The sequence below is a fragment of the Monopterus albus genome, unplaced genomic scaffold, assembly GCF_001952655.1.
Source record: "Monopterus albus unplaced genomic scaffold, M_albus_1.0 scaffold413.1, whole genome shotgun sequence".
Lineage (NCBI taxonomy): Eukaryota > Metazoa > Chordata > Actinopteri > Synbranchiformes > Synbranchidae > Monopterus > Monopterus albus.
In genome coordinates, this window is record NW_018128293.1 from 119,423 (window position 1) to 138,311 (window position 18,889).

General features: G+C 44.4%; 2 protein-coding genes across 2 annotated transcripts in view; both read right to left on the bottom strand.

The window, feature by feature from the left end:
* Window positions 1–1,257: 1,257 nt before the first annotated feature.
* Window positions 1,258–9,528, bottom strand: LOC109951838 (protein FAM83B-like). Its single transcript, XM_020586556.1, has 4 exons — window positions 9,091–9,528; window positions 5,790–5,954; window positions 3,665–3,789; window positions 1,258–3,379 (listed from the first exon to the last, which is right to left on the bottom strand). Exons 1-4 carry the CDS (start codon window positions 9,526–9,528, stop codon window positions 1,258–1,260), a joined length of 2,850 nt encoding a protein of 949 aa, XP_020442212.1.
* A 702-nt stretch (window positions 9,529–10,230) lies between these two features.
* The window catches only part of myom2a (myomesin 2a), a 31,271-nt gene continuing 22,612 nt past the window's right edge, over window positions 10,231–18,889 (bottom strand). Inside the window, exons 23-37 of the mRNA XM_020586572.1 lie at window positions 18,150–18,256; window positions 17,991–18,035; window positions 17,690–17,826; window positions 17,013–17,157; window positions 16,651–16,710; window positions 16,259–16,326; window positions 15,531–15,644; window positions 14,502–14,589; window positions 14,373–14,411; window positions 13,932–14,037; window positions 13,181–13,344; window positions 13,042–13,078; window positions 12,927–12,949; window positions 12,230–12,285; window positions 10,231–11,614 (exon numbers count right to left, since the gene is read on the bottom strand). Of these exons, the coding sequence (XP_020442228.1) occupies window positions 11,108–11,614; window positions 12,230–12,285; window positions 12,927–12,949; window positions 13,042–13,078; window positions 13,181–13,344; window positions 13,932–14,037; window positions 14,373–14,411; window positions 14,502–14,589; window positions 15,531–15,644; window positions 16,259–16,326; window positions 16,651–16,710; window positions 17,013–17,157; window positions 17,690–17,826; window positions 17,991–18,035; window positions 18,150–18,256 (1,696 nt within the window). The 3' untranslated portion in view covers window positions 10,231–11,107. The remainder of the gene's footprint in view (window positions 11,615–12,229; window positions 12,286–12,926; window positions 12,950–13,041; window positions 13,079–13,180; window positions 13,345–13,931; window positions 14,038–14,372; window positions 14,412–14,501; window positions 14,590–15,530; window positions 15,645–16,258; window positions 16,327–16,650; window positions 16,711–17,012; window positions 17,158–17,689; window positions 17,827–17,990; window positions 18,036–18,149; window positions 18,257–18,889) is intronic.

The following is an 18,889-nucleotide window of genomic DNA, read 5'->3' on the forward strand; positions in this document are numbered from 1 at the left end:
TATAACGATTGATGAGTCTGAGCAGGACAAGTTTTCTATACATATAAAGAATAAGGACTAAGGATCACATGACCCATACCTGTGTTTCACTGGGCGGCATCAGAACTCTGTCAGAATTGAAACATGTTAAATATACATTTAATAAACCTGTTTCCGTTGTTTCTGTGATGCAGCTGCTGTAGCTCTGAGATGCTCCAGCATCTGTCTGAACTCATGACAGGTCGTCCACAGGAAAAGAAACACTGGACGAATCGTCTGCATAGAGACAAACCTCTAGAACAGTCAGTGGTCACTGTGCAGGTAGCAAGGTGGGCGTACAGGTGAAGCTCACATAAGCAGATGCAGGAAGACGTTTGCTGACAGCAGAGCAAACACTATAAAAGTCTATTCTACTGCTCTACTGTCTCTCAGTCGTACTCCAGGCGACATCCTCCGTCAGGTGAGGACTAACTAACAGTACTAACTAAGGACTAATTAACAGGACTAACTAACACTGAGTTCCAGTACTATAGCACCACCACGCTGTAGAAACAGCCAGCATGGTGGCGCATCCTGGATCATGTCATCAGTTTTTCAATGCAATGAGAAAGTGGATTTTGATGACGTTTTCAGGAGGGCTGGATTATGGAGGGATGACAACGCCTGGGCGGAGGTCTACGCTCTTCAGGTGCTTCTATTTACAATGTAGATGTAAAAACAATCAACAAACCACAAAAATGTATAGTTTAATTCTTTTGAAAAGGACTAGTAATGTTCTAAAACAGCTGGAAACAGGAGGAAACTGTGCACATCTGGGACTATTTTCAGTGGAGGATGAATCCATATTTGGTGCCGTAGAATAGTGTGTGTGGGACTGGGCCAAAATAAACAACAGTGTGTGTGTAAGATATATTAGTCTTTGGATAGACAGGAAACATTCAGTGTTGGTTTCTGTCATTTCTCATGAAAATACAAAATTTAAAATCTCACTGTCCCTTTTCTTTACCAAACATTCATTACAAATAATAAAGATGTATTTTTAACAATAACTTGTACAATTCATTAAATATGTACAGCATGAACAGCTCTTCAGTAGCAGATGCCTGAATGATTGATACCTTCCATGATAAGTTCTCAGTCACATCACGTGACCCATCGGAGGACAAACAGGAAGCGGGAATAGCAGCTCGCTGCAGTGGTATCTATGTACAACCACAATAAACCCATAAACAAAACAAGGACTGTGCAGTGTAGTGGCCTGTTACTCCTGCTGCAGCTCTACTTGTTCTTGTTGATTAGATTTCCCATTCGCTGCATGAATCGTCCCAGTTTGTTGTCAGTACCACTGTGTGTCTGATACCCCGGAAAGCCAGAGTCATGTCTGTTGAGGGAGGAGCTTTTGCCTGTGTCTGAGGGATACATGCTTGCCGCCGCCACTGACTTATCCATAGGAAGACCATCAGGACTATCCACATACTCGCACTGGCTGTAGACTCTCTCTTGCCCGGTTTGAGGGGCGGCGTCGTCATCCAGTGTGCTCCTCGAGCCTTTGTCCTGCTCTGCAGAAAGTTTCATCTTTCTCTTGCTTGAACGCTGAGAAGGCCACCTCGAGAATGGGGATTTGGGCTTCTCTGTCTCTGGTGCACTACTGAGAGAGTTCTGTGACCTGGAGATGCTTGAGGATTGACCTTTCTTTGTTTGTTCTGCAGCAGATGTCTGAGAATAGTCTGCCTCATGACATTGGTTTGATCCGGAGGCATTCATTGAGGCCTTTCTTTGGAGTGCCTTCTCCTCTCCTTTAGGTGTTTTCTTTTCATCTGATGAAAGCATCGAATATACTTTCATCCTCATGGAATTACTTCTCTGCAATGCTGGCTCCTCGCGCTGCTTCTGAGTGTGGTTACTCTTAGCTTCCAGTGCATGCTGAGATCCTGCAGAAGTGTTTAAGATCTTTGGAGCATTTTCTGTGTCACTGGATGTTGACTTCCTTCTTTCTCGTGGAGCAGCTGAGCCTAAACTGTTGGCCACCTTCCCTACAGAACCACGACGTCTTCTGGCTTGATCCTGGTGCTGCGATTGTGCAGGTAGGCTCAATTTCACAGAGGTCTCCTTTGGAACAGACTTCTCATTGCGAATCATCGCATTTCCATCATTGAGGGCAGCTGAGTCTGAACTATTGACACGAGTATTTGAACATTCTTTTTCTTCAGGCATCTCAGTCAAAGACTCCATTGCCCTTGGGTGCTGCATGCTAAGATTGCTGGACTGCAAATAAGAGAGTTTGAGTGATGGATCATTCAGCTTCACATCTAATTCGCCGGCTGATGTCGTCCTGGAGAGAGGTTCAGGCCATGTCTGCACTGCCTTTGGATCTGGGACCTTTTTGATGCTGTAGTGAGAGGCAGAGCGGTGGCCATCAGTGAGAACGTGCTCTCTTCTGTTGCTTTCTTTACCTAGCTCATTGACTTTGTGATTTGATGTTTGCAGGCTGTAACCGTTTTGTGTGTTTGGCACTAATTCTGCCACAGTCTGCCTCAAGTCAGGACCTCTCAGTGAAGGCATCAATTTAGGTCTTTCTACAGTCGGATATATGGATCTTAAGGTCTCTTGGCTCTGCCTGAGAATGGCATACTCCTGCAGACTGAGCCTCTTCTGCCTTGTTTCCTCCATCCTCAACTTTATGTCCCTGGACCTGCTGTGAATTAGCTGCGACTGATGCTCATTTAAGCCTGTGTTACTGTTATATGGAGATGTCATTGGGGATTGTGAATCACACGATGCATCCAGGGGCATCTCGTTCTTGTTAAGGTATGCGTCCATCTTCCACCTGTGGAGTGATGTTTCAGAGTTGAACGGTATTAGATTCTGGTCTGCACCGTAGCGACTTTGATGCCGAAGTTGCTGCTGAGACAACCTGTTGGTTAGCAGCATGTCGCCTACCCTCTGGTTAGATCCGGCCCAGTCGGGAGCAAGATGCCCTCCGATGTCTTTGGTTCCCATCCTCAGTCGAGTCATGGAGTTTAACTTCTGCAGTTCTCCACCATAACTGTGCCCCCTCATCAGATTCCCCATGTCGGGATAGTGAGATTGATGCAGCCTCTCCTGCATGCTCAAGCCCCTGGTCAACACGATACAGTTATTAACATCTTGAGCGCTTCTCACATTGTGCGTCACTCTGGACCTCATGTGAATTTGGTGAAGGGAAAGCTGGCTGGACCTGGGGCTATGCAAGGCCATAGTGTCTGACAGGGGCTGGACAGACAGCTTCTCTCTGTACAGAACCGTAGGCACTGTAGAGCGAGCGTACAGTCTTCGAAACTCCTCATCATAAGAGCAAACCAGCTGACCAGTGATCACCAAGACCATGCTCAGGTTGATCTTCTCATATGACCACGTGTAGCTGAAGAAGAAAAGACAGCACAGTCAACAGCAAACCAGCAGTGACAAAGGGAGATGTTGACCTGCCCAGACTCGCCTCCCTCTTTTATGAAATACATTATATACATACTTGAACTGATGCAGTTCTTCATGATCTAAATTTAAGATGCACCCTACTGCAGCTTCATACTTGGACATTAACAGCAGCAGTAAAATGAACCAGAACTCCTCCAGAGTCTTTCTTACTATTCCATAAAAATTCCATAAAATTCAGACAGGGGAGATGTTAAAGACAGGACTGATTCACCTGTATGTTCCATATAAAACCGTGCGACAGTCCACCAGAATAAACTTCTGCTCCAAACCTCCATGAAACCTCACCCCAGACTGGCACAGATACTGCTGTCCCTGGACCGTCCGGACACGAATGTTCTGATGGAGAAACAAATGAAAAGCTTCGTCAGTCACACGGTCACTGGGCCTTTTCAGATACTGACACTGCAAACCTTTAAAATCAGTCTGTGCTTGTGAACTGCATCAAATGCTGCCGAGCAGGTCGTAGCTATGTATTTCTGTGACACATCTTTGAACATGTCATCAGCTTTTTATTGCATCAGAAGGTGGAATGTGAATCTCCATGTTTAAAGCAATTCAAGCAGGTACAGGAAATGTTCAGCTTAATAAACAAGCAGTTTAGCTGCTGTGGCTTTGATTTGCCATATCTGGGCTGAGCTCCTGTGGTGACTTATATTAGTTTGCTAGACTAGATCAACCTTTCCAATATCATGTAACAGCTGAGATAATACTTAGTGGTGATGAAAGGGTGGAGAGAACATGTGTGTTTGACATGTTCAGCTCACAAAGTTGTATTGAATACAGCCTCATAGCTTTGAGTCCAGACATTTAGAGAGCGGTTAACTTTCTGTCATTTAGTGTATGGTAATCTACTGATTAATACTAGTTGTCTCTAAGTTGTATGCAGAAATAATGCTACTTTAAATTTCAAAGATAGCAAGTGATTTTAGCAGAGGAGTAGCTGTAGGGACGCCTGCCTGTCAGTCTGTCATTGCATTGATTTAGTCCAGAGTGAAATACTGTATCTTAACAGGTAAGAAGTCCCACTGAGAACATGTCGGTAAAGGGGCTTGAAACATGTCGAGCCAAGTAACTGATGTCATGGGTTGTGTGTGTGTTGCCGCTTTGGAGGTGCATTTTAAATGAGGTGCATATTAGTCTAGTGGATTTATTTCATACATCAGGGTTTTTAGGAACATTCAAAACAACATTACTAGCTTTAACACACACACACACAGTCTTTGTGTTACTGACAACTGCGTCAGTCTTTCTGAGGTCTGTGTTTTGATGTGGCTACTGGCTGAGCAAATGGCAGAGAGATCACAAAGGCGTCACTGTGTTCGTTCTGACAACATCTTGTTTGGACGGTTGAAACATCATCCTGACGCTGCTGAACAGGAAAATCCAGCCACGCTGACAGTCTGACAGGCCTGTCCTCCGGCTGCTGCATTTGTCTCCGAGGATAATAACAAGGAGAAGGCAGCTGGTAAATGACAGTGTTTCCATGTGGAGCACATGTCAGACATAATCTGGTAAAGGTTCCCTCCTACAGAGGAAAGGTCGAGCCACAGACGAAGCCTCCTCTGGCAGGGGGTCTTAACGAAATACAAGCCTACGGCTGAGGTAGCAGAGCAGTGGGCAGATCAGAACGTCCACTTCAGGTCACATTTAACTATTGTGCTGTGAATGGACTTGAAGCTAACTCAGAGTGCTTTCCTGCACAGCACACGACGTCTTTAAAATAACCATGTTGAATTTAAAATTGGGTTTAAATGTTCAAAAATCAAAGTCTATGGTCCTCTCAAAGGCATGTCCACAGTTGCTTGATGACTGTAACATTCTCACATCTGATGAAAGGGTGTCTTCCTACAGGTACCTGGGGATATGGGTGAATGAGATTGGCCTTCATTTTAGAAATAAGTCTTGTTTTACTTATAATATTAAGGTAAAACTTGTGGAAAGTACTGTCCCACCTGTGATTGATTATGGAGATATATTATATGTGCATGTAGCCTCCTCTATTTGCGAACCCTTGATTCAATGAACCATGCAGCCTTGAGTTTCATTACAAATGCAAAGTCTCTTACCACCACATTCTTTATGAGTCCGTGGGCTGGACATCACTGACCCTTCATCCGAGGTCATGCTTCACTGCTTCTGGTGTGTGACTTCTTGCAAATCAAGTTTTGTGTCAAGCCCATATTTTGTCATTTATTTTTTGCTAATTAGCTAATTAGAAGGCAGCAGTCCGAACACTGTGCCATCATATGGTCCGACCCCAAAAACTAAAGACGGGCCTCGTTCTCCCACCGTTTTAAATGGCGATGCTGTTGACCAGTGAGTGGTGTATCTCTCACCTTGAGGTCCTGGATGCTGACGCCCACCCTGTGCGACATGGCAAGGAAGCTCTTGAAGTGAGAGTGATCCAGAAGGATGTAGACCACCACCCCCCTCAGCGTCGCGCTAATGACCTCCTTAAAAATATCAATGTCAGTGAAGATGTCCATCGCGATGGCAATGACCTGGACACACATGAGGAGCAATATAAGATGAGATGAGGAGTCAAAGCTAGACATCTACAGGCAGGTAGAATCGATTATGCAAAGGATTTTCCAAGTAAAATAAAGTTACTGTTTGCCAGCACAAAGCTGGCAAACAGTAACTGGAGTCTCTGAACAACTGGTGAGATAACAAAAGACAAGAATCTCAGCGCAGGGTTGGCAAATAGTTGGTTGTATTTAACATTGAATTAGGGTTTTAAAGGGCATCCACAGCCTGTCTTCACTGATGTAAAATAACAGATATGTGTGGCTGAGTCAGGTCAGGGTGGCTCTAGACTCTAAATTTAACAGCCCCTTGGCAGTAAAAGTTTACTGACACCTAAAATAATTTCCAGCAACTGTTACAATAAGGAGGAAGCTGCCATTAGGTGACACAGCTTTATTATTATTCTGTTTTCAGGTCAGCAGGGTGGTCTTAAAGAGTTAGCAGGGGACACTATGGGATGGAAAAAGCTGGACGAGTTCCTCCACCTCAACCTAAATTTATGATTAGAAACCTGGACTGTTTAACCACAGGCAGGCTGGGTTTGTACTGGACTCTGGGGTAAGAAATGCCAATAAAGTTAATTGAACTGAAACAGAGGATAAGGCATTTTTAGTAAGTCCTGATTTTATACGACATGATTTAAGGAAACCCTGTGAAGAAACTCTCTGGTGCTGCAGGACGTTCGTTGCTGATTTTACTCTGTTTTTTTTTTTTTAGTTTACTACAGTGCACATCTTTCTCTGAGGGGAAAAAACACAACTGAAAGCAGAACGGACCCGTGGGGCATGTCTTCATGGAGTTCAGACCAAGTTTGACCCATTTCAGTGACACCATCACTGGGCACAGTACGAGAGGCTCCACCATGTGCACTTTCAAATGGTGGTATCTGCAAAATGAAAGTCCATCTCCTGCCCAGTCAGACACACACACACACACATCCAGCTGTGGTGTATGAATGATTAGCTCCAGCTCTGGAGACACTGAGCCGGCAGCGTGTGCAGCTGAACACCGAACAGGCCGAGACACGTTGGCTGGTTGATGTCATGTGTCGGAGTGAAACACGGCCTTGGTGCTAATCTCTCTCATCTCACAGTTAGCAAATTATCTTTTGTCTTAGCGAGTGTGTGTGTGTGTGTGTGTGTGTGTGTGTGTGTGTGAACGGATATGAAGGCTGCTGTTTACGTTAACTTGTGTGTTCATGCTGCGACAAAACCATTTGTCATTAATCTTGTAAAAGAAGTAATGACTAATAATTGGCCTCAGGTTCTTAGTTTTCTACCAGTGCTCTGTTGTTGCAGAAGGAGCTGCTGGGTACATGTCTGGTATTGTCTGGCTCTTCACAAAATGTTTGCTGCAGCTCAGTTTTTAATTTTGCTCTGAAGAGATTTTCCAAATTAATGTTTATTAGTCACTGTCAAACGAACACGAGCTGCTGATGGTGGCTAAAAAGCCTCACAGTGAGATTTAAGGGACAGAGATGAGCATTTTGGTTGCTGCAAGTTTTTTATCAATAAATGTTTTATTTTCACCAATTTTCCATTGAATAAGATTTACATTTGGTTTATTGACTTTTTTAAATTAAATGCATGTCACTAAAATCTAAAGATGCACATTCACAAACTGATGTGGTTTGTATTCTTTCTCTTGTAAAAGTACATTTACTCGGGTAAATTCATTTTTGGACAGGTCTCCAGTCTGTCACAGGGCTGACATGTAGACAAACAGCCACACACACACAGGCAGTTTAGAGTCACATGTCTTTGGACTGTGGGAGGAAGCCGGAGTATCTGGAGGGAACCCACGCAGGCACAGGGGCGACATGCAGACTCCTCACAGAAACAAAAAGGTCTCAGGGCTCGAACCCGGGACCTTTTCGCTTTTCGCTAACTGGAGCAGCTAATGGGGATCTAAACAAACAAACAACCAACAGCGACCCCAGGCTGCACATGATGATGCACCTTAACCCTAAAGCCCTGCACTACACTTACTTGATAGTTACTCTGTAGATTTTAATTTTACTCACAAAACCTGCCACTGTTTATAAAATAATGCAATATCATGGATTAGCTCCTTCTACAGCCACAGCATTAAAGCCCTGCTTACATGTTAATGTATCAGTACACTGTTCTGCTGAGCTTTTACTTCCTAAGTACTGCTCATTTTATTTAAGTAAAGCAACTCAGTACTTCTCCCACCACTCTTTAAGTCTGATGGCTAAAATCCAGCAACAGAACCATCAGCATCCAGGTCACCAAGTTGTTGTTTTCTTGCAGCGAGTGAGTCCTGCTGCTGCTGCTGCAGGACAGAGCACCTCTGACTTGTAGACGAGCAGGAGCAGATGTGTTTTTACATGTCTTATTTGAACAGAGCAGTCTTGCTCAGAAATCTAATACAGCCAATTAAACTCTAACCAAACAACTGTGCAGAACAGCGACCAGATCACAGAGCTCTTTCCCAGGATGTTCTAGAGGACGAATGGACTCAAATAAACTGTTAGAATTTTATTTCTCACCATCAAGGCCTTACTGTTTTTTAACTCTAATAAACCCCCAGAAAAGATCTAGAGGAGCAGAGAGCTCGGTCATCATCCATGGCATCTCTGCCCTGGGGAAGTGGATGCTGCAAACATGACTTGATGTTTCAATGAATGTTTGATTCTTTTTATTCAACATGAAACCATTTCAAATGCCATGAAATAAACCGACCCTCCTTCTCTGAAGAAGCAAGTAAAACCATCTATGGCCACATTCAAGGAGAAATTTGATGAAGTATCACTTCATTATCACACCTCATTACATAGCATGTAACCCCAGCAGCAGACACAGTAGGTGTTTAGAGAGGACAGTGACTGAGTGGTGTATGACAATATGACCTTATAGTCAGCAGACTGTAGCCTAACCCTGCAGTCTGCTGTGTATGTACAGAAATATGCAGTGATGTGTGTTTTCCACTGTGTACAGAAACGCCTTTCATTGTGTTTGTGCTATTGATACTGACACAAGTTAAAAAGGTGTGCAGCAAAGATAAGTCGTGTATCTACCTGACAAATGGGTTCGACTTCGCCTTCAGGGGTTTTTTGTCTAAACAAATTTGACAGTGCTTGGTCCTCACCTGCCTCGCCTCCTGAATCTGTTTTCGAAGCACTTCTTTAATGGTGGGTGTGTTTAGTCTGGGCGGGTGGAAGAGCAGGCTGATGCTGGTGTCCGTGCCCTCCAGCGTGACCTCTGGCCAGCCCAGGTCCAGGTCTGGCACCTCCTCGTCTGACTCTTCCGGGAAGTAGGTGGAGGGGCCGGTCTCATTGGTGACCCGTGTCTCCTCCGAGTCATCCTCCACAACCGGTAACTCTGCATTTTCCAAGATGAAGAGTATCTCCTCCTCTGACAGCAGGTGGCTGATCTGCTCGGCTCGGAGGAACTCCTCGTAGGCTTCTTTGCCTCCACAGAGCAGGGCGTAAATAGCCAGGCGGTAGGATTCTCTGTAGTGCGGCTGAATGTAGACGGGCTTGTCGTCTTCTTTCAGTGAAGACAGACAGGACAGGTTGGATTCCATGGATGCCAGACCCCCTCTGACACTATGTGCAACAAGCTTCTCCTTTACCTTCAGCGTGACAAGTGTTTTGACTGTTGACCATGCTGTTCAGACTGGAAACCTTAGATACAGGAAATCCTATTCAGAGGGAAAAGGCTGTTTACATACTGTATGTAAAGAAAACCTGTCTGTCAAGTGTGATTCACCACAGGTAGGTAAACAGTATGTGGCTACGTTCAGCCACTTCAGTCGCTTATCCCTTAAGACGTTAAGATTTCAGTTTAAGAGAGAAGTGCCCAAAGACTTACTTCATGACTGGTACAAGTTATCCTCTCCCTGCGGAGTCCAGGTTCAACCCTCCTGTCAGAGCTGGTGCCTGTACTGTCTCCAGCATGAACCAACAGCACTGAGGTGTGGACTTGAACTCTGTACAAACGAACAGCCTGTTGTACCTGCCCTGCTCTGACAGCTCACGCACCACACAAGCCCCGCCCACCTCAACTCACCCGAGTTTCAGACACAGGAGCAGCTTTGTTTACCTATCCAGCTGTCACAGTCCCTCTGAGCCTAGATACAACCCAATTTGTACATTTTAACTTTCATCTTTGCTCAGTGCTGCTGCAGGAGTCGTGTTACTTCCTGTCACCGACCTTCTCACATATCTGGGGTGGAGACAAGATCACTCACACAGATAAAAGGCTGATGTTGATAAGTAACGTTTATTGCCATCACAAAGCACTGAGGGGAAAAAACATAACATATCACAGACAGACAGACCTCTCTGGCATAGCGACCAGGGCAGGAAGTGAAGGTGTTTATTCACAGACCGGCTTTGTGAAGACATGCAAGTTAAAGCCACCTGGGAGAAAACAGCTGGTAATAAAGAAGCAAAAGCAGAACAATAATCTGGTACAACACAGTCCCAGCTATCACCCTGCTGACTCCCAGGTCATCCAGTTTAAAGGACAGTTCTGGTCTATTACAGCTTCTTTAGTAGTTTTATATACGTCACCATGCTGAAATCTGAATTCAGACGATCGTACAGGCTGTAAACAAGACAACAGCTCAGCCAGACGATCTAAACAATGGGAAGCCTGGTCAAAGCTGAACTAGAAGGTCAGCTCTAACTTGTGATGGACATTCTGGGTAATTTTACTGTTTGTGTTTGTTTCGTCTTTGGCTAACTTGTGGGTCTGTTTTTCTTTTTGTCACTGAAAGAAATTAAACAGTGTAAAAAGAGCCAAGTTGTAATAAACCAGAATTGTCCTGTAACATCTGCACAAGGTGTTCCACTAACACCGCGCAGTGGAAGGTGCATCTTTTCAAACACTGAACATTAACATCTACCCTGGCCTGTTTTAAAAGTTTTCCCACCTGTGTTCAAAGCACAGTGAGCAGCTGACAGATGTAATATCACAAAAAGACATCTATGATAGTAGCGACTGTAAAAGTCCACGTTAGCATCCTGTTCTGTAAAAGCTGGACTTCAACTGTAACTACGTCTAAACTACTTGTTAAAGGAGCGGCTCATGGTTTCACACTCATGCTACAAAGCAACGCTGCTAACAGCGAACATTTCCCCCTCAGATGTCATCGCCCTTTACTTCCTCGGTGGGGTCGGAGACTTCATGAATCTAGGCGGGGTGGGCGACTTGATGCCACGAGGTGGAGTCGGAGACTTTGAAGTTGGGGTTGGAGACTTGGGAGTCGGGGGTGGAGACTTGGGCACTGGGGTCTGGACCTTAGACGGAGTAGGAGTTGGGGTCTTGGAGAGAGGAGCTGGGGACTTTGATGGCGCAGGTGTGGCTGCAGGTGTGACGACAGGCGTGGCCATTTTGGGCGCTCCCAGTTTGGCCTCGGGAATCACCTCGCCGTGCTTGTAGACGCTGACGGTGATCTCAACAACCGCGCCGCCGTACTTGTTCCTCACGTTGATGCTGTACTTGCCGGAGTCCTCTGGGGTGACTTTGTTGATGACCATGCTGGCGAACCTGCCGCCGTCGTACATGACCTTGGTGTGCTCAGTGGAAGCGACCTCTTGCTCGTTCTTGAACCAGGTGACCTCAGGGGTCGGGTCGCCCCACACGTTGCAGGTCAGACTCAGGGACTAGAGAGGGATGAGAGCCGACACAAGTCAGTATGAATTCAAAAAGCGTCTTTAACAGTCTAGAGCTACTGAGCTACCAGACAACTACAGAAAACCTGTGCTATGGTTTAAGTCTCGATAAAAGCCGGTATGTGGTCCTGGAGCAGGTTGACTGAGAAAACAAAATGTATCTGAACAAAAGGTTCCCTGTGAAAAGTGCTCAAAGTGAGGTCTGTGCAAGAGGCCCCATGTTTCTGGGAAGAGACAACTGTGGTACAAATGTTACTTTTCAGTTCTTTGAGCAGCGTGAACTCGGCTCCGTTGTACCAGTGTGGCAGCAGAACATTTAGAGACCAATTAAATGATTAAAACCTCGGCTCCTGAACGATCTGTATGACTAGATACCAGTGAGTGATCTAGTTAAACCGACCCTTCACCATATGTCTCTGCCCTCATATGTCGTTTTGTACCTTATTTTTTCAGTTACATGTAAATAAGAGCAGGTGACATTGTTATGTTTTGTTCTAGGAAAGCCTACAGCTCTGATCCATGACCTTCTTACTACATGGCTGATGAAAGTAAACACCTAAAATAAATGTGTAAAACTTCAGCTGGCTTCATCGCTGTGATCCTCACCTTCTCTTCCATAATAGTGGCCACGTCGGGCAGACCGCCCATCACTCTGCCGCGGTCTGAGGAGAAGGACAACAGTTACTCTACACATCACCATGTTTGCCTTTACACATCTGAATGAAAACCATAAGAAGTGATGCAAGACGCCACCTGCTCCACTGTAGATAAGGACAAAGAGGAGGAATGTAAAGCTCAAACTTCACCGACTTGCTGGCACACACTCACGGGCCACTTTATTAGGTACACCTGTACAGTGTAACATCTCTTTATGAAGCTCAACGTGTTTCAGTTTTTGGTGAAATTGTCATAAATGTATAAATTAAATGCTGTTTATTATTGGCCATAGTTAAAGGTGATGTTGTACTGGACTACGTTATATTCAGAGGTGTCTACATTTTTGTCCTCCCCATGAGTTGGTCAGAATATTAGGAACACCTCTGAATATAATGTGGTCCAGTACAACACCACCTTTAACTGTGACCTCAGTGTTGTACACATGTACCTAATAAAGTGGCCAGTAACTGTATATTTCCTAAAAATCAACTGACTTGCCTGTAAGTCAAACTCAAACTGTTCAAAGAGCCTGTGAGGCTGCTTTACAGACCCCATCGTGAATGTACATGGTCCCGTGACTGATCCAGAAGTAAACATAATAGAATAAATATACCTGGGCAGTCGTAGTAAATAACAATCTACTCACTCTTCTCAGCAAATGCGGCTGCCCTATAAGACAAAAGGCGAAAAGTTTGATTTTATAATGTAGATACGGTTTAAAGATGCATGTTCACCAGCTACTGTACTGTCAAATAACTTACTTAAGTCTCTGGTACTCTGCACAGGCTTCGGTGTACGCTGCAAAAAGAAAAATAGCAATAATAAGCAAAAATAAATTAAAAGGAAAACGAGACGTTTGTTTGACACGAGTACTGATTAAAGTGTGTGAGTGATTTTTACCTTGTCCAGAGAGATCGAATGTCCTGACGTGCGTCTTGACTCCATCTGAGATCTCAATGGCATAGTGACCCTTCTCCCTGTCAGACGGATCACAGATCTGCATCCAGGCCATCTCAGAGGTGCCGCCGATCCTCATCTTCTCCGAGGAGGCGATCTTACTCTCCCTGCACGTTTCCATCACAGGCCACAGGGTTTAGTCAGACAGTCATACCAGTACACCTCAGTTTTCCACAGTGGGCTGTGTTCACCATCCCCGTGAGTAAAGACTGTCTGAGCAGAGCCGCTGGTATAAAGAGGTCCAGCCAACAGACCCACCACCACCAATCCACTGTAAGCTGTGAAAGCTGTGCGACTATTGTTGTCCTTTCAAAACTCTTTCAAATGATGGACAATGTAAAAACGATGTAAAAGTTTTTTGCATGTTTATCTCAATAAACGTTTCTCTCTGAAGCCGAATCAGTAACGTTTCCTAATCAAACTCGGTAAATAATAAATCGACTGAAGTATTTTGCTTTTGACAGCTGATGCCTGCAGAGAGGGGCTGATAAACCAATCAAGCTCCAGTCCCTGGTTGTAAAGTATTTAAACTTTTGCATAATTTATTGTCGTAGATTTAATTTTGAATGAATACAACTGCTGATTAATCAATAACCTGTAAAAGGAGCCGACAGCTGGAGGTCTGTTAAAAATCTGCACCTGCAAACTTGTGTGAACTGAACTGGTGGAGTGGAATAAAGAACTCAGACTGTACCTGTGTTTCCAGACGGTCTTCATCTCCTCCGTGTAGTAGTTCATGTAGCACTGCAGCCTGATGCCCTCTGGCGTGCACTGCAGCACCAGCTCCGAGGCAGAAGCACCTGACGCCGACAAACACAGGCAGAAACAACAAGCACAGAGTCAGTGTGTGCACTTAGGGAAACACATGCACTATTCTCCTGCCCTACTATACTGTACTCAGGCAACACTTGTGCACGTCTGTTGACTTGTGACAGTTTAATTTGCACTCAAAGATGTTTTATGTCAGAGCCTCAGGCTAAATGAAGCTACAGCTGCATGAAGCACAGAGGTGCTGGCTTCACATGTCAGGAGTGCACAGTGTGCACCATGCATGCACTATGTGTTATTTACAGGCCAGTGGGACCTGTCATCACATCCTGACTGACACAGGGAGACCAAGTCTGATCAAACCTACCAGCAATCTTTGCAATCGCATTGATGATGTCGTCAAACACTGAAAATCAGAGACAGGAGGCCACATTAAACACTGAATAACATGCTTATTGCAACAACAACTGACCAGTTCTGGACCGTGAAGACGTACCTTGGCCTGAAATGTCGAACACAGACGTGTCCTTCCCTCTGCCGTCGCTGAGCACGGCCTTGTACACCCCCTGGTCTTTTCTGGAGAACTGAAGGAACAAAGGTGACTGTGTCAACAACAGGAACTAACATGTAGGTTTAAATGTGACAGATACAAGGAACCATATGATTAATATAAGCAAACTGTAAATTCTTGGTTTGTATGTTCAAAAGTTTAGTAAACACACTATTTGAACAGCAGGTGACTGTTTATTCTTGCATTTTATACTGTGGATTCATTTTATGTTAGCAAAGACACATTGTCCACTAAGAAAAGCTGATCTTTATTTTGCTTTCAGGCCAATAAAACTGTGTTGAGCCGTAGCATCACTACTTAGGGAAATAAAAAGCAAGTTTATGTCACAATGATCAGAGAAAACATGTTTGCTAATTTGTATATTTCTTCATTTATTTAGATGCTTGATATCTGCCTTTTTTAATTAATTCACCATCATTTGCCACTGTGCACTCACTTTCTTTTCTTACAGGGGTCTAAAACAGTAGCACCTTTGTCCGTTCATTTCATTAGTGATTCCTTTCCTGAGTAACTTTTTCTAATACTTCCACCGGACACCATTGCTACTTGACACTTTTTACTGCTCTGACTCTTGATAATTTTAGAACGAAGGTTTTTAATCTAAGAAAACAAACACAACCAGCTGCACGGTTGAGCTGCAGTGCCACAGGGATGATGCGGCGTGGACAAAAGTAGACTTGTCAAGGTTACTGAGCCAAGTGCAGCCTTCGGACGTCTTTAAAAAGCATGTGGAGAAGACTGAGGCTGCTTGAGCTCGTCCAGACAATCAGGTGTGCACAGAGTTTGGCTTACTCCCACCTGGTCATCATTTTACGACTCCTGCCATAAGCACTACGTCGTGTTTTTGTCTCGGCGGTGGCGGGCCTGCTAAGGTCTTCTCACAGTTTTGACTATGTGAACTGATCATGTTAGTTCCCGTCTTCTGGGACAACACAGATCAGCTGATTGTGCCACCTGTCGGATGGGAAGAGCGCAGGCTCCAGACATGACGTTGGGGGGAGTTTCGGGAATGATCTCCTCGTCCTCTTTGTACCAGTGGAAAGTCGTTTCCTTCTTCACATTGGCCACCTGACAAACAGCAGATTGAAAAAAGAAAGTCAATGATGAGCATAAACTTTATTTCCAAGTATTATCACAATACAATCTGACTCCAGTCTAGTGGCCCCCGATGTGCACAGCAATGAAAACAGAATAAATACAAGTTAAAAAGGCAAAACCTAGACTAACTGTTAATGAGTGTAATGGCCCGGGGGGAGAAACTGTCCCTGTGTCTGCTTGTCTTGGCGCACAGTGACCTGCAGCGCCACCTAGAGGAGAGGAGTTCAAACTGTTTGTGTCCAGAGTGTGAGGGGTCTGATAAAAATGGTGAAAAGTATAGTGAGTAAAATAAAAATCATCAGTGATATGCTCTATAGAATTGGCAGTCAGCTGTGTCGGGGGACGACGCCCGTATATTTTGGCTTAGCCTCAGAAGTTTTGAACCTGCAACCGGATTTTGCATCCTTGTACAGTACATCCCCAGAGACCTCAGTCAGTGTGTCACGTGTGTCCTGAAGGTTTTTATGGCAGCCATTTATCAGAAAATGCTTTATCACCACACATCCCCCACCATGCTGTGAGCTTTATATATCTGCTTTAAAATGTGCCAAGACTTAAAAAGGGAAAGAATAGTACTCTGTTACCTTGCAGGCGAGCATAACGGTGCACTCCTCAGTGACAGTGAAGTACAGATACTCAGAGAAATGTGGACCTAGAACGACAAGTTGGAATCATATAATTAGAAGAGTCTTGGTCTGAGGGACGTAAAGAGCAAACAGGAAGGCAATAAAAACTAAAAAGCACAGAACAAAGGAGATGTGGTCTAGTTAAACATTCCCAGATCAAAAATAACCATGTGCTTCTCTGCCCAGGACATGAATTTACACCAGATTTAAATAAAATCAGTTCTTAGAAATCCTGCCAACGCAAAGACAAACAAATGACGCTGATCAACAGTGAGTTAAACAGCAGTGTGTAAATCTGAGTGTTTGCTTTGGTGGTGATCTGCGCTGCGTGGAGACAACTCGGCCGGTACCTTGCTTCCTGAGGTGCTCCTTCCTCTGAAACTCGGCCTCCTTCAGAGCAGCCTTGAACACTGAAAACAGAAAAATACAGGTGGATGAAGTCCAGCTTCCTGCAGTCTGCCTTCTACAAGTCAAATATGATTTCACTGTTTGAGGTTTCAAAGATATTCTGCTGATGCAACCATGAGCCAATTAGTCCAGCATCTGTCTTAGATTTGACCATTTTCATGGCCAGGATTAGTAAAGATTTAACACTGCAGGAGGATCATCCAGGCCAATTTCTCCAAGAGATTCTAAGTCAGGCAAATAAAACAAGCTTCAACTGATATCTAATACATTGTACTCGTCGTCCACTGGACGGACACAGCCTCACCTTCTCCCACCAGGACCAGGGAGCTCTGGGTTTTGGCCTTGCCGTCATGGATCTGTACAGTGTACGTGCCCTCGTGAGCTCTGGTGAAGTTCTCCACGATCATCTGGATGATTCCTGAGGACACGTCGTGGCTGATCTTGTAACCCTGAGAACAAAACAAGGTAAACACTTATATTTATAGTATTATTAATTTTAACAGTATCACAGCTTATTAATCTCACATCAGGGACCTAAAGTGTGTGACTGCACTGCAGGTACAAAATAAAAAGCCACTCCAGGTGTTACATAGCATTAAAGACTCAATCAGACATTTGACTCTGTTCAAGTATTTTACAGGTGCAAATCATTTCAGTTTGCAACTTACAAACATTACTGATAAATAACCTTTAACAGCAACAGAAAACAGAGCTCGAACAGTGTCATGTGATCAACAGTGTCATGTGGTCTCTGTGGATTAGTCCGACATCTCAGACAAAGTGGGGAGATAAACCTTGTGGGACAGATGGCAGGAAATCCAGCACACTGCTGCCTTAAAGGGGAAAGTTCAAGGTTGGGAACCGAAGAACATGCAGCACAAGTTATTATAAAACAAATCGTATAACAGGACACACACAGGTCTTACAGTGTGTAATCAAGTCTCTGTTTAAGCTCAGTCAGGATGAATGATGAAGCATTACCTCCCCGCTCTTCACCTCCTGGTCATTAAAGACGAACCTGTAGGACATGGATGGGGACAGTTTGACGGCCTGTACCCAGAAACGCACTTGACCCTTGTCCAAAATCTCATAGTTCAGGCCATGTTTCAGAGGAACAACTGCACACAAAGACAAGACAAGCAGGGAGGAGATGCTGAGGAAACGCTGCTGTTCAAAAGGCCGGACAGAGCGGAAAGTCTGACACAATAACATCTGCTGATCAAATCACAAAAATATCATTTTTTAAATTTCTGTGACACTGCTGCTGATGCACAGCACTCACTTGGATTTCTGATGGCATGGCTGAGCTCCAGCATGGTGTTCAGTGCTGCAGGACGGATTCAAGAAAACAAACATCGTCAGCAACGTTTATGACGTAGGGTTAAGACAGCTGGAGTTCTGGAGTGTGCCAGCTGTTTGCTACATATGGTTAGTGTCGTACCGTCCTCAGTCAGAGTGTGGCTGGCAGACACTCCGTCTGTGTCGGTGACAACCACAGAGTATCTGCCCAAATCATCCTTGTCAGGGTTGGTGAAAGTCAGTCTGGAGCTGAAAACAAACACAGCGACTGTTTAATAGCCATTAAAGTTAATGCAGTGACGCAAACCTAAAAACTGTAATGACATCAAAAGGTGCTGATATTTGGGAAAGAGCACTTCAGCTCTGTTTTGGCACTTTATTAATGAATCAAACCTTATTTTCACTATTTTCTGCTCATTGACACTAATGATAGGTAAAATCTAGATCAACTCAACTCAACTCAACTCAACTTTATTTATATAGCGCTTTACCACAGCACAGCTGACCAAAGCACTTAACATATCAAACAAATATAAAAACAACACATAAAAAACTATAAACAATAATATAAACACTAACACCACGGACAGAGTGTCATTCCTGATCAAACGCCAGTGAATAAAAATAGGTCTTCAAATAAGACTTAAAAGTGGGCAGTGAGGGGGCCTGCCTAATATAAAGCGGCAAGGCATTCCATAGGTTTGGACCTATCACAGCAAAGGCTCTGTCCCCCCTAGTTTTCCGCCTGGCCCTTGGTGCCTCCAGAAGAAGCTGATCTGCTGATCTGAGGCACCGCGATGGATTATACAGATTCAAAAGTTCCACAAGATAAGAAGGTGCCAGCCCATTTAAAGATTTATAAACAAATAAAAGAATCTTAAA